This window comes from Peromyscus leucopus, chromosome 11 (assembly GCF_004664715.2).
Source record: "Peromyscus leucopus breed LL Stock chromosome 11, UCI_PerLeu_2.1, whole genome shotgun sequence".
Lineage (NCBI taxonomy): Eukaryota > Metazoa > Chordata > Mammalia > Rodentia > Cricetidae > Peromyscus > Peromyscus leucopus.
Genome location: NC_051072.1, coordinates 44975122 through 44988808, shown reverse-complemented (window position 1 = coordinate 44988808; position 13687 = coordinate 44975122). Strand labels below are relative to the sequence as shown.

The following is a 13687-nucleotide window of genomic DNA, read 5'->3' as shown; positions in this document are numbered from 1 at the left end:
ACTGGGCCCTCTGCATGGGCGAGACAATTGTATAGCTTGATCTGTTTGAGGGGCCCCTGATAGTGGGAATAGGATCTATCCCTGGTGCATGAGCTGGCTTTTTGGAGCCCATTGCCTATGGTGGGACACCTTGCACAGCCTTGATGCAGGGGGAGGGGCTTGGACCTGCCTCAGCTGAAGGTGCTGGGCTTTGCTGACTCCCCATGGGAGGCCATACCTTTTTTGTAGGAGGGGATTGGGGGAAGGCTAAGGGGGGGAAAGCGGGAGGAGGGATGGAGAGGGGTCTGTGGTTGGTATGTGGAATGAATAAAAAATTTCTTAATTAAAAAAAATGGCAATATCAAAATTATCTAGGACATTTTTAAAAACCAATTTCCCTGAAAATACTCTACTAGTCTCCTTTAAACAACCTACTACATATGTCAAAATCAACATATTTTAAAATGGGTGAATTGAATGGTATATGAATTATACTTTATAAAATTTATAACCATTGCTACTTATGGAGCACACAGACGGAGAAAAGAATTAGTTTATCAAGATTTTCCCATACCTTGAATGCCTAACTACTGATCTAGAATCCCATTTAATTTCAGATCCTCATTCAGTTCTCTTGCTGTAAGAATCAGGATGTCACCTGCCAGTACTCTTCCTCTGAAACTTAAATCACTTACTCGTGAAATACTAACAACGTATTACAGGTATCTACAATGACTTCTGATGAAGCGCCTAACAAGACTGGCTATGACAACAGACACAATCACAAGGTAACAAGGGGAGAACACTAGAGAGCACAGCGGCATTCATTTACTACTGTCTCAGACAAACAGGACAACAGTTCTGAGAGGTGAGAGATGAGGAGAGGAAAAGAACAGGCTGGTAGGGCAAAGACTGTACTCAACGAGAACTCACTTGGTAGAAAGAATGAATGTGTAAGAGGTAACGAGGTATGAATGAGACCTTGAGGCCTATGACATGCAGAAAACCCATCAGCATTATTTCAAGGTTAGTGTAAGTTTAAGATCGAGAGATCGCCGGGCGGTTGTGGTGCACCTTTAATCCCAGCACTCGGGAGGCAGAGGCAGGCGGATCTCTGTGAGATCGAGGCCAGCCTGAGCTACAGAATGAGTTCCAGGAAAGGTGCAAATCTACACAGAGAAACCCTGTCTCGAAAAACCAAAAAAAAAAAAAAAAAAAAAAAAAAGAGAGAGATCATGTGAGGCACAGTATGAGGGTGATAGAGAGCCAGCAAGAGCAAGGAATAATGTGATATTTTATTTGTATGTTAATAAATAAAAGTTTGCCTGGAGATCAGAGGTCATAGCCAGCCATAAACAAAAGTCAGGTGGTGGTAGCACACGCCCTTAATCACATGGCAGGCAAAGACTCTATGCTTTCAAGGACACATGCCTTTAATCCCAGTACCAAACATACAGACCTGGAGGTCTGTATAGACAGGCAGTGACGAGGAAGTGATGTGGCTGGACTTAGAGCCAATGAGAAGGCAGAACAAAAGGCAATAAAAAGACAGAACACAGAAAGAAGCTCTCTCTCTCACTCTCAGGGGAAAGGATGGCAGCGAGTGGTAAGATAAGGTGGTCTTGGCTCTTGGCTGCTGCTCCATCTCTAGGCTTTCACCCCTATATTTGGCTCTGTTTCTTATTTAATAAGACTGTTTAACAGTAACACAGGAGGCAGAGACCAAGTACAAAGTTATGTCAACAATGTGAGTCAGAACTGTCCAATTTGTAATTGTCTAGTAGTTATACTTTTTTTCGAAGGCAAAAAGATAATATAGTGCTTGGCTACTATACAGGAGGCTCTGGGTCTGAATCCTAGTATTAGGAAGTGGGTTGAAGCTGAGCATGGTAGCATATGCCTGTAATCCTAGCACTTTATAGACTGAGACAAGATGATTTTTGGGTTCGAGGCTGGCCTGGGCTACATAGGAACTTTATCTCAGGAGTAAAAATGGGAAGAGGGCCTCAAAAGAAATGAAAATAATTTCAATAATGCATTCAATTTAACCTTATTTTAAAAAATTAATTTTTAGCATGAAATCCAAAGTAAAATTTTGAGTGCAAAATTCACATTTTTAGGCTCATACTAGGGCAAAAACTTCAGTATATAGTTAATTATAAGGCATCTGACTTTGGGTTAACTGCCTATGACACTATGGGTGCGGTACTGGACAGGGCAGGTCTACATGAAATGATGAAACACACACATGAGGTATTCAATATTCCTGAGGACTTGGTGATGAACTGGACTGGCAGAGTGGAGATATCAGTAGTTAAAGGTTATACTCCTGTGTATGTCACTCCATAAAACATTTCTCACTGAGTTAAGGATCCCAGGGAACATTTGGGGCAGAAGATGGTATGCTGTTTTAGGGGGAGCCAATTCTGAGGTATTGAAGTGTCAATGTTGGACAGATACTGGCCATATGTATGACCTAGGAACAGGTACCAAGCTAAAGATATTGTTAGGAATAATGAGGATACAGAAAGTAATGTGAAGGGCAGTTTACAGAAATAGAAGAGAGGAACGTCATTATGTAAGTCACCGAGAGAAGACCCAGGCTTGGAAAGCAGACTACAGAATCATCAGGTGAGCAGCAGAGCCAGGGAAGTGCAGCAGGCCACTCTCCAAATCTATCATTTTCACCTTACTAAAACTGCTCACTTCTTCACCTCTCAACTCCTTGTCACTGGCTCCTTTTCCACTATATGCTAACATTTAATCTTAGACCACTTTCTTCCCAATAACCAAGATCTCCTTCCTGTGCTGCTGGCTTCACTTACACCTGGAGTGGCAGTTATATCTCAGGCCAGGCGTGATGGTGCACATCTTTAATCCCAGCACTCAGGAGGCGGAGGCAGAGGCAGAGGCAGGAGGATTTCTATGAATTTGACACCAGCTTGGTCTACATAGCAAGTTCCAGTCTAGCCAAGGCTACATAGTGAGACCCTGTCTCAAAACCCCAAGTAAAATAAAATATTTGTATCACAAAACTGAGCAAAGTAACATCACTCCACCTATGACCTTTAGGACTTTCTCAAAATTAATCATCAAAGTATTATTTCCTTTTTCTATTACTTTTACAGATTTTTGCTTACTTCTGTCACTACAAATCTGTAACATTATTCTCAATAGTCACGATAAAAAACAAGTCTAGTGTAGCTGGAAAGACAATTCAGAGGTTAATAGCTCTTACAGAGGACCTGGGTTTGGTTCCCAGCTGCCACATGGCAGCTTACAACCACCTGTAACTCCAGTCCTAGGGAATCCTATGCCCTCTTCTGATCTCCAGGCACCAGGAACACATACATACATGCACCAAAACACTTAAAAGGCATAAATAAATCTTTAAGAAAGCAGAAATCAGCCTAAGTGTCCATCAGTGAATGACTGGCTAATGATAGTGTGCCACATACACCTAATAAAATATACGTCAGCCTTTAAAGGAAAGAAAAGGATATCTTGTGATCTGAAACAACATTAGCGAATCTGGAATAACTGAAATAACCCAGACACAGAAAGATAATTATCACATGGTGTGGTGGTAACAGGGGTTTGAGTTGGGAGTAGATTGGGGTATGCTGGTTCAAGTGCACAAAACTGATAAGAAGAATAAACTCAAGAGCTCTACTGTAAACTATGGAAATTTTAGTCAGAAACACTGTATCATTCAAAATTGCTGAGAGAATAGATTTTATGTGCATTTAAAAAGAAGCAACAATGGTAGGAAGTAATGATATGAAGTTAGGTGGGATTGGGTCTCATTTCCTGATCTCGCTATATTTTTATGGGTTTGGAAATTTGCAAAAATACAACAAAATTTATTACTTATATATCTATATCTGTGTTAAAAAATTGTTTCCAAACTTGATATTTCTTCATATATACAAAAATACATTTTTACATGTCAACCAAGGTATAACTGCTCCTAAGTGGCACTATATAAATTAAGGAGTATTATTATATAACACAATTGGAATTCCAGCCAAATTTACTAGGTCAGAATGCCCACCTGATTATCTGAGAGCCACATAGCAGTCAACTGTTGCAGCTTTGTAAAGCTAAAAGGCAAATTCTTTAACCTGAATGGAAAAAGACAGACAAAAATTAGACTTAAAAATGAGAATACTTCGAATGACGAAGTGATTGCATTGGAAGTGCAGCTCAATGGTATAGCACTAAGCTAGCATGGACCCTAACTTCCCACCTCCTAGTACCACAAAAATAATTCAAATAAAAACTTAAGTCATCTGAACAATGCTACATATTGGTATATGCAGATAAGATGACAAAAAAAAGTAAAGCCAAATGCAAACTTTTACATAAGAGAAAGGACAAAAACAGATAGTTTTAAAAACAATTTTTTAACTGATTTAATTCAGCAGATAAGAAAAAGAGTAATCCAGCAAGTAAACCTCAAACACATTATATGCACCAGCCTGAAAGGAGGCTGTATTTCCTGAGGATTTTCAACAATGTGGACTCAAAAAGCAATCTCCAACGTCAGTACAAAAACCCTCGAGACATACTTTAGTCTAGGACAGACACATTACCTGTCCAAGAGGAGCTTCTATACTCCTAGAACTTTATCTGGTGTTGCTTATCATATTGTGATTGTCTCATTTGGAAAGGGAAATTGTGAGAACAAACAAAGTTTACTACAGAGGCAGAGGTTCTTCTTAAATATAACGCTGCTGTTAGGACACTGACAAGTCAGTCAGAATACTGTACTTAAAAGCTTTACTTTGTAAACGATGTGAGCCCCAAATTTCTCCTACATAACAGAGAAACACCTACTGTACTACTGCAAAGGGACGGCCTTCATACTTTATAAAGTACTACAAAATCAAATCTAAGACATTCCACACTGTTGCTGAAACAGCCTCCAGCCAGTAATCACTACTCCAGTCTAGCAATCCCAGAAGGCAATCAAATTGCTCTGCAATTTGGCTCTTATGGCCCATGCTCTGTGAGTGAATCTCTACCCAGAAAAACACAAGCAAAGATAAGATTAAAAAGTTGCTTTGTTCAGCAGCAGTACAAAGGTGAATTTGGAACTATAGGAATTAAAAGGTTATATAATAATGAGAAAGTAAAGGTTGTATAGTTATGTTTCCTCAAAATGAATCATGACAATCACAATGTAACATCAGATAGTTTGTTCATCTTTCAATTAAAAAATTTAAATATATATAAAGAGAAATAAACAACAGCTAGCCTAGTGCATTTTATATCAAACTTTAACTTCATTCAATGTATTCTATAAGCCAACTGAAGATTACAAACCTATTATCACTTAAATTAATGACTTTTAGTTTTTGCATATCACCCATTTCCTCTGGAAGTGTCTCTAGTTTATTAGAATGGAGAAACAGCACAGTTATATTTTTCCAGTTTCCAATCTGAAAGAGAAAAACAAACTGGAGATCACAAATCTGGTCTATAGGTTAATAAAAGAATATAAATATATCTCAAAGTTGTGAAAAATATTCTTTACATTTACAAAATACTACTTTTGTAGTATCTCTCTCTCTCTCTCTCCTCTCTCTCTCTCTCTCTTTAAGACAGGGTTTATGTGTAGCTCTGGCTATACTGGAACTTGCTGTGTACACCAGGCTGGCCTTGAACTCAGAGATATGCCTGACTCTGCCTCCCAAGTGCTGGGATGAAAAGCATGTACCACCACCACCCAGCTTTAATTATTCTTTTTAAATTATTACCTTTCCTTTAAAAAGCAAAGTGTTTAAGAACATCTTCAAAGTTGCATAGCTGTTATTATTTAGATAATACATAAATTAATTAATAAACCACTTTAGAAAGAAAATAAAACACCAACATACTTAAAGAGTATGTTTTCAAAGCAGACCAAAATCTGAAATAAATCAAAATACTGTACCTCTGGGGGTAACTGTTGTAAGTAATTGTGATCTGCAGCAAATGTTCTTATGTTTATAAGCTGTCCAATTGATGAAGGTAAAGCTTCAATTTCATTGAAACTGCAATCCAGTTCTTCTATTGACCTTAGCCTGTAATTATATGGGAAATACATGGTTTTTAAAATCTATACTATAACCAAAATTTAAGAATATATCAACATGAACTTTACCAAACAATGAAATTTAATAAAGCTCTATTTTATCAACAATAAATGAGCCTATTTTTATTATAAAATAACTAAATTATATACAAATCACTTGTTTTAAATGTTTGTGGACTCTGCTTTAGATGTTCCTTATGTAAATATGTAAGATGACGCTGAGATACATGCTGAGTTAACAGTAACATTTTTCTTGTCTACACATTCACACACAACTCACCCTCCTATTGAGTCTGGTAGATACATTAACTGGTTTTCATCTATTTTAAGAGTTGTGACATTTTTCAATGAACCTATTGAGAAAAAATAATAAATCATTTTCAGCTTAAATGAGAAAGCAAGTCCATCAATAATCAATGTGAAACACATTAGATTTGGCAAGAATTAGCAAACATTATCAATAAACATACCTACAAGAGAAACTACACCCTAACGTCACCCACTCTTACTCACCCAACATTTCTATTTTCACCCACCTCACCTTTGCATATGTGTCTATGTGTGTGTGTGTGTGTGCCTGAATGCGTGTGCGTGTATAGGTGGATGAGTGTGCTTGTGAAGGCCTGAGGTAAGCCTTGGTTGGGTGTCCTTCCCCAGGATCCAACCTTGTTTTTGAGGCAGTCTCATACTAGGACCTGGGGCTCATCCACTAGGTCAGGATGGCAAGTTCGGAAGCCCCTGGGACCCACCTCTTCAAGGCTGGGAGCAAAGTGCACACACCACTAAGGCTGGCGTTTAACATTAGTGTTCGGAATCAAACTCAGTCCTTATACTTGGCGGGCAAGTCTTTTCTATCTCTCCAGCCTCCAGTGCACTGTTTAACTGACCTGAATAATAATAACTGGTTTTCTACTCAACCCCAAATAAAATACAAGCTCCCCAAGAAGACAGACATATTGTCTCCACTGTTCACTTCTCTAACCTTGTTCTTAAAAACAATGTCATGGCATAGAAAATTTACTATAATTTGTTAAATATATAAAAAAAAAAACAGCAGCAGTGTGAAGGCTGTTTGTCACTACATAACAAAACAGTATATGTAAATAAATACATTTCAATTCAAATATTAAGAGTACTGATTAAATTAGAATACAATCCTAAAATGTACCTTACCTTTAAAACTGGTATAATTCAACTAAGAAATATGTAAAATAATTTAAGTTTTTCTATTATATCACCTTGAAGATTTAAATATGTGTTTGTAACAAGAATTGCTAAATGGTCTTATTAATAAAAAACCTGGGGCTGGAGAGGTGGCTCAGAGGTTAGGAGCACCGACTGCTCTTCTAGAGGTCCTGAATTCAATTCACAGCACCCACATGGTGGCTCACAACCATCTGTAATGAGATCTGGCACCCTCTTCTGTATACATAATAAATAAATAAATCTTAATAAATAAATAAATAAATAAATAAATAACCTGGAGCCAGATATTGGGGTGAAAGCTGAAAGATCAGAGGGATAGAACAAGCCATGGCCACAAGTTCTTACCACAAGGAAATCCTCAGCCCAAGAGAGAGCTACTTCCTGTATATTCATGCCTTACACATCTTTCTGTGCCCTGCCATCTCACTTCCTCTCTCAGCCCAGCTACAACACTTCCTCTTTCCACTCAGCTCTATCACTTCCTGTCTGTCTGTCCAGACCTCCAGACCTCTATGGTTAACTAGTGCTGGGATTAAAGGCATGTGCCACCAGGCCTGGCTTTGTTCCCAGTGTGGCCTTGAACTCACATCCAGATGAATCTCTGCCTCCTGAATGCTAGGATTAAAGGCGTGTGCTACCACTGCCTGACCTATCTGTTTAATATAGTGGCTGGCTTTTTCCTTTGATCCCTAGGCAAGCTTTATTTGTTACAGCATAAATAAAATACCACCACATCTGTTACTCTTGTTCATGTTGCATTTGTTTAACTCTGTGAAGCTGTTACTTTGTCTGACTAAAACATCTGATGGTCTAATAAAGAACGGCCAATAGCGAGGCAGGAGAAAGGACAGGTGGGACTGGCAGGTAGAGGGAATAAGTAGAAAAAGAAATCTGGGAGAGGAAAGAGTAGCCAGGAAAGGAGGAGGACATCAGGGGCCAGCCACATAGCCAGTCATGGAATAAGAGTGAAAGTTAAGTTCACAGAAGTAAGAAAAGGGAAAAGCCCAGAGGCAAAAGGTAGCTGGAATACTTTAAATGAAGAAAAGCTGGCTAGAAACAAGCCAGGCTAAGACCAGGCATTTATAATTAATAATAAGCCTGTGTGTGTGTGTGTGTGTGTGTGTGTGTGTTGTGTGTGTGAGAGAGAGAGAGAGAGAGAGAGAGAGAGAGAGAGAGAGAGAGAGAGAGAGAGAGAGAATATATGAGAATTTATTTGGGAGCTAGGTAGTGGGCCCTCCCATAAGAGTAAAAACAAACAACAGCTCATACTTTATGAAACAAGCAACTTCAAAACAAAATTAGCAAGAGTTGTAGATATGCCATAAATTTTTAAAAATCATACTGTTTTCTTATCAATCAATCGTGAAGAAACTGAAAATAGTTTCCAAATAAGGGCTGGGAATAAAAAAAAAATAAGTAGGCTAGCTTCTTTGTAGAGAGTTTATTAAAGTTATAAAAATAGAATTTCCTTAGGATAAGTAAAAATAGTAACAACCGTAAAGTAGTAAATTGTACAATGTGGCACATCAGGAAAACTTCAAGTAATATTTGAATGTGGTAGTATAATAAAACATTAGTAAGATTTTGAGTTTCTATGGGAAGTCTTGAGTAAAAGTCTCTAATAATTAAAAAGAAATTGTTTTGAAAGCAATACAGACCAATCGTCTCTGGCAGCTGCTGAAGGGAGTTACTTGATAAGAGGAAGTCTTGCAGGTTCTCACATGTTGAAATCCCTTCTTCAACCATTTCAATATTATTTTTAGAAACATCCAAATATGTTAGCTGTCTCAAACTACCAATAAACTATAAGTAAAAGACAGAAAATACCATTATTGTATCAAGTAATTTTGTTTTGTTTGTTTTTAAGACAGAGTTTCTCTGGGTAGCCCTGGCTTTTCTGGAACTCGCTCTGTAGACCAGCCTGGCTTTGAATTTAGAGATCTGCCTGCTCTGTGTCCTGAGTGCTGGGATTCAAGGCCTGCACCACTACGGCCTTGCTCAAAAAAATTTTTAAATTTAGGTAATAAGCATAATACCAAGTTTTAATTAACAACCAGATATATTTAGTAACAGTCAAGTAGCACGAGTGTTGTCTTGGGGAAATAATCATCACCTCCTATAGAATGGTGATACTCACGTCTTCTTTAGATATGGAAGCATACAGTTTCTCAGTTGATAAAGCAGCAATTTTAATTTAACTATTTCTGGAAAGACTGAATTTAGTAGAAATCTGATTGGTACTAACAGAATGTATACGTTCTTCAGTAGTAAAAATACTATTTTTAATAAAATTTGTTATGTGAGTTTTCAGATTTCAATCAAGAATATGTGCATGGTTTTTAAAAAGTATAATTTGTTTCAAACTACTTAATAACAAATTAAGTAAAAATTCACTATTTAAATGACTAAAAATAACTTTTAAATGTGCATTTCAAATTCTGAAAAGGAGAGATAGTAATAAATAAAGAGCCACTGAAATTTTCATATACATACCCCTGGAATAAAAGTCAGTCTATTACCATCCATCCAAAACTCTTTCAATCCACTTAGTTGTTCAAGTACTTCAGGCTGTTTGGACAGAAGGGAAGAATTCAGTTAATTACATGACTATCTGTATCTGGCTAAAGTAGTCCAGGAATTTCCAAGGTAATCTTTAACCAAAATCTAAAGGACAGAGGAGAGAGAAGTACCACAGGGTGTGCACTTCTGTGCGGCATCACTGTCACCAATGGGGATTCCACAAAAGTAGATGATATGAGAGTTGTTAAATCTCTGGATTACCCGATTGGGTCAAGTAGTTATATAATTAATAAAAAATAAATAAAATAGGACCCGTTGTTTTCAAGTGTATAATAAAAATATTCTTGTTCATTATCAATACAGACACAGCCCTTCAGAAAATCTTACAAAAAAGCTTGAAAGTAAAAAAGGCAATATATGATTTACTCTGTGTGTGTATGTATGTGTGTGTGTGTGTGTGTGTGTGTGTGTGTGTGTATGTGCGTGCGCGCAGATGTACACACAGGAAGCTAGAAGTCGGATTTCCCAGAGCTACAGCCTCAGGTGGCCATGAGCTGTCCACTGGGGGTGCTGGGAACCAAACACCAGTCCTTTGACTGAAGAGGAGCATGACAAGAAAATATTATTATGTAAACTAGTAGAAAAACCAGAATTATGTAATGGGACATTAGATATGATGCTGAAAAGCTAAACTCATTAAACCCCCTTATGTTGCTGTGAACCTTGGTATTCAGATAAACTTGTTCTTGGGCGATGGCCACTGGAACTGAAAGTTTGAATGTTTCCTAGAAGTTGTTATTTCCCTCAGTCCAAAGAGCCGTGGCAATCAATAAGTACACAGTGGCAAAGGGTACATTCACTGCCAACCCCCACAGCAAGCAGGCATTCAGATCTATTGCTCATATATAGAATAAGATTTCCAGGGGTTACTTGAATTAAGAGAAACTTTCTTTTATAGGTCTTTACTATTAGAATTCCACTAGTAAGGTTTATGGGTTTGTTTGGCTGTCCTCCTTTTTTTGGGACAGACTGGAGTCCCTTTGTAACAGAGGATGACCTTAAATTGATCCTCATGGATTCTACCTCCCAAATGGTGGGATTACAGGCATATATCATCTGGTCTGTCTTGCCACTCTTTTTATATTTTTATATTTATATATGAGTAGGAAAAAAAGATGATTTTAAAAGCTAATAGGATTCACAAAACTAGTAAAACAAGATTCGCATTACTTATATTAAAGTTAATATATTTAAAAACAAAAGATAAGGTCATAAAGGATAACTTAGGAAGAAAAGCATGTACTTTTTCATAAGTTAAACTTTGCAAATACAGTGAAATAAATCCAAAAGTCATCTTAAATTAGAGTATGAGGAAGTAGGCTGGAGAGATGGGTCAGTGGTTATGAACACTGACTGCTCTTTCAGAGGACCCGAGTTTGATTTCCAGAACATGCTGGCTCACAACTGTCTGTAACTCCAGTTCCAGGGGACCCAGTGCCCTCTTTCAACCTCCTCAGGCACCAGGCACACAAGTGGTACAGAGATACACATGAAGGCAAAACACTCATACATATACAATTAAAACTGAAAACTAATTTTTTAAAAAAGAATATGCAAAAGTGCTTTAGAAGAGGTGTAAGATATCCTCAAATACCACAGTGCTCTACTGACTGCAACCGAAACACACAAACCCACCACAGAAATTCTTATTCCTAACACTATCAATCGAAAGCTGCTATAATTTTGAATAACAGACTTGTGAACATAAACTTTAAATATGATGTTTACAGTTAATGAATACCTCTTTAAAAAATTATCTGGCTTACCTCCTGAGCTATTTTTCAAAACATACTTAAATACAAAAACTGCATACAGCCTCCATTCCTTATAAATTCAGCAATACAGTTCACTTTGAGTACAGAGAAAAAACTCACCTGACACCTCAATGCAAACTCAAAATTAATTCCCTATTTTCCTAACCATCTGTCAGATTTCCCCTTGGTTAACTTTTATACTGGACGGGAAGGTCCAGGTGAAGAGTTTTCTTTAAAACCAAATGCTTTTTAAGAGAAATACTTCCATTTCCACATCATGCCCCTGAACAAATGCGAGACTGATGGCTAGTGAGACTGTGAGGACTTACCACTTCTGTGAATTCATTACTCCCCAAATCCAGTCTTTCCAGCTGGGTCAGTCTATTCATGGTTCTATTGGCAATGGAGTAACAAAAAGTTAACTACACAAAAACATAAATTACAGAAAAACTTCCAAATCTCATGGTTTAAAACATACTTTTATAATGCATAGACTTCTCAACATACTATTTTCAAAGAAAAAAAGTCATTTAATTTCTACAAAAGAAAAACTGTCAATTGGTCTCTTTAATTTTGGCTTCTCACAGAATAAAATTTCATATAATTAGACTATTTGGCAGATGCATAATCATTTCTACCACAATTTCAAGAAGTCTTTTTTCTGGGCTGCTTATCCATTTCTAAAACTTCAAGACAATTGTAACTCTGGACAATAATTTTCAAATGTTGAATTGCTCCTCACATGTTCAAGCCAAATCAACGCAATTCAGAGTAAGGATTTGTTGAGAATACAACAAAATGAGACACTAAGTTAGATCAAACAGCAGAGCTGTAGAGACGGCACGGTCATTACAAGCACTTGTTCTTCACGCAGGAGACTTGGGTTCAACTCCCAGCACCCACACCATCCACAACTGCAGTTCCAGGGGATCCAAGCTCTCTTCTGAGCACCACAGGCACCTAGCATACATGTGGTGCATGTACAGACATGTAGAAAAACACTCACACAAAACGAGTGACCCTAGTAAGAAACATTTAAGTCAATGCAATAATATATCATGTTCAACTTCTCCCCTAAACGTTAATACTTCTGGGCAAGAAAAATAAAATTTGAAAAAGGAACAGGGAAGTTGGTTCAGAGAACCCACAGCCAGTTCCCAGCACCCACATGGTGGCTCACAACCATGCCTAACTCCAGTTTAAGGGGATCTGCTGCTCTTTCCTAACCTCTGGAGGCACCAGGCACATGCAGGCAAAACACTCATACATACTAAATAAAATAAATCTAAAAACAAAATAAACTACAAAAATACAGATTCTGAAATGAAAGTATGCTGAAATTTTATTTCTTCTTCTATAAGAATGTCTTTTAAACAGAATTAATTGCCAATTTATTCAAATGTGTATTTATGCTCCTGAAATGCTTAGAGATAACATCTCTTTATATACACCAAGGCACTATCAACTATCCAGATAAGAAAAACTTGTGTTTCTTACACACTGACTTCATAGCGTAAGACAAAATAATAAAATGTATACTGAGCTACCATTAGTATAATAATTCAAATGTTATATTGGAAATGAAAGCTTAAAAAGCAAGGGGATTTTAAAATATGGTAAAAGATCACAGAACTGTATGTTCTCTGAATGTTCAAATGTATAAAAATTTAAAGTAAAACTCGAGTAAAACGTTTTTCAGCTTTTCAGTAAAAGAATATACATCATACTGTAATGGAACAACCTTACAGGCCTAAATTGAAAAAAGCTACTTTTTCCAATCCATACATTTTTAACATAACATTCTTTAATTTAATAAACACAACACCTCTTTAACTCACTTCACAACACTTATCTTTATCAAAGTCACCTTAATGTGAGATTATTGAGTGCCTATCCTCTGGACTACAGTTCTGTTTCCCTTATTCATGCCTACCTTTGACAATAAAGCCTACAAGGTCTAGTTAACTTCATAAAATAGCACAATTTCCAGGGTCTTTATCAAATGTATAAAACCACACGCTCTGTTATCAAGTTGTTATTTTCAAACTACTATGCCATGTGGTAATTTGAGAAAAGCAAAGAGGGTTGG

The 13687-nt window shown here is 37.2% G+C and overlaps 1 protein-coding gene across 9 annotated transcripts in view; it reads right to left on the bottom strand.

Annotated features, from left to right (window-relative positions):
• Positions 1 to 13687, bottom strand: part of Erbin (erbb2 interacting protein) — a 108594-nt gene that overhangs the window by 35799 nt on the left and 59108 nt on the right. For all 9 annotated transcript variants that reach the window (XM_028883748.2, XM_028883792.2, XM_028883777.2 and 6 more), the window contains 7 exons: positions 11928 to 11991; positions 9758 to 9832; positions 8923 to 9067; positions 6339 to 6411; positions 5918 to 6047; positions 5308 to 5423; positions 4034 to 4103 (listed from right to left, as the gene is read on the bottom strand). In XM_028883748.2, the coding sequence (XP_028739581.1) occupies positions 4034 to 4103; positions 5308 to 5423; positions 5918 to 6047; positions 6339 to 6411; positions 8923 to 9067; positions 9758 to 9832; positions 11928 to 11991 (673 nt within the window). The remainder of the gene's footprint in view (positions 1 to 4033; positions 4104 to 5307; positions 5424 to 5917; positions 6048 to 6338; positions 6412 to 8922; positions 9068 to 9757; positions 9833 to 11927; positions 11992 to 13687) is intronic.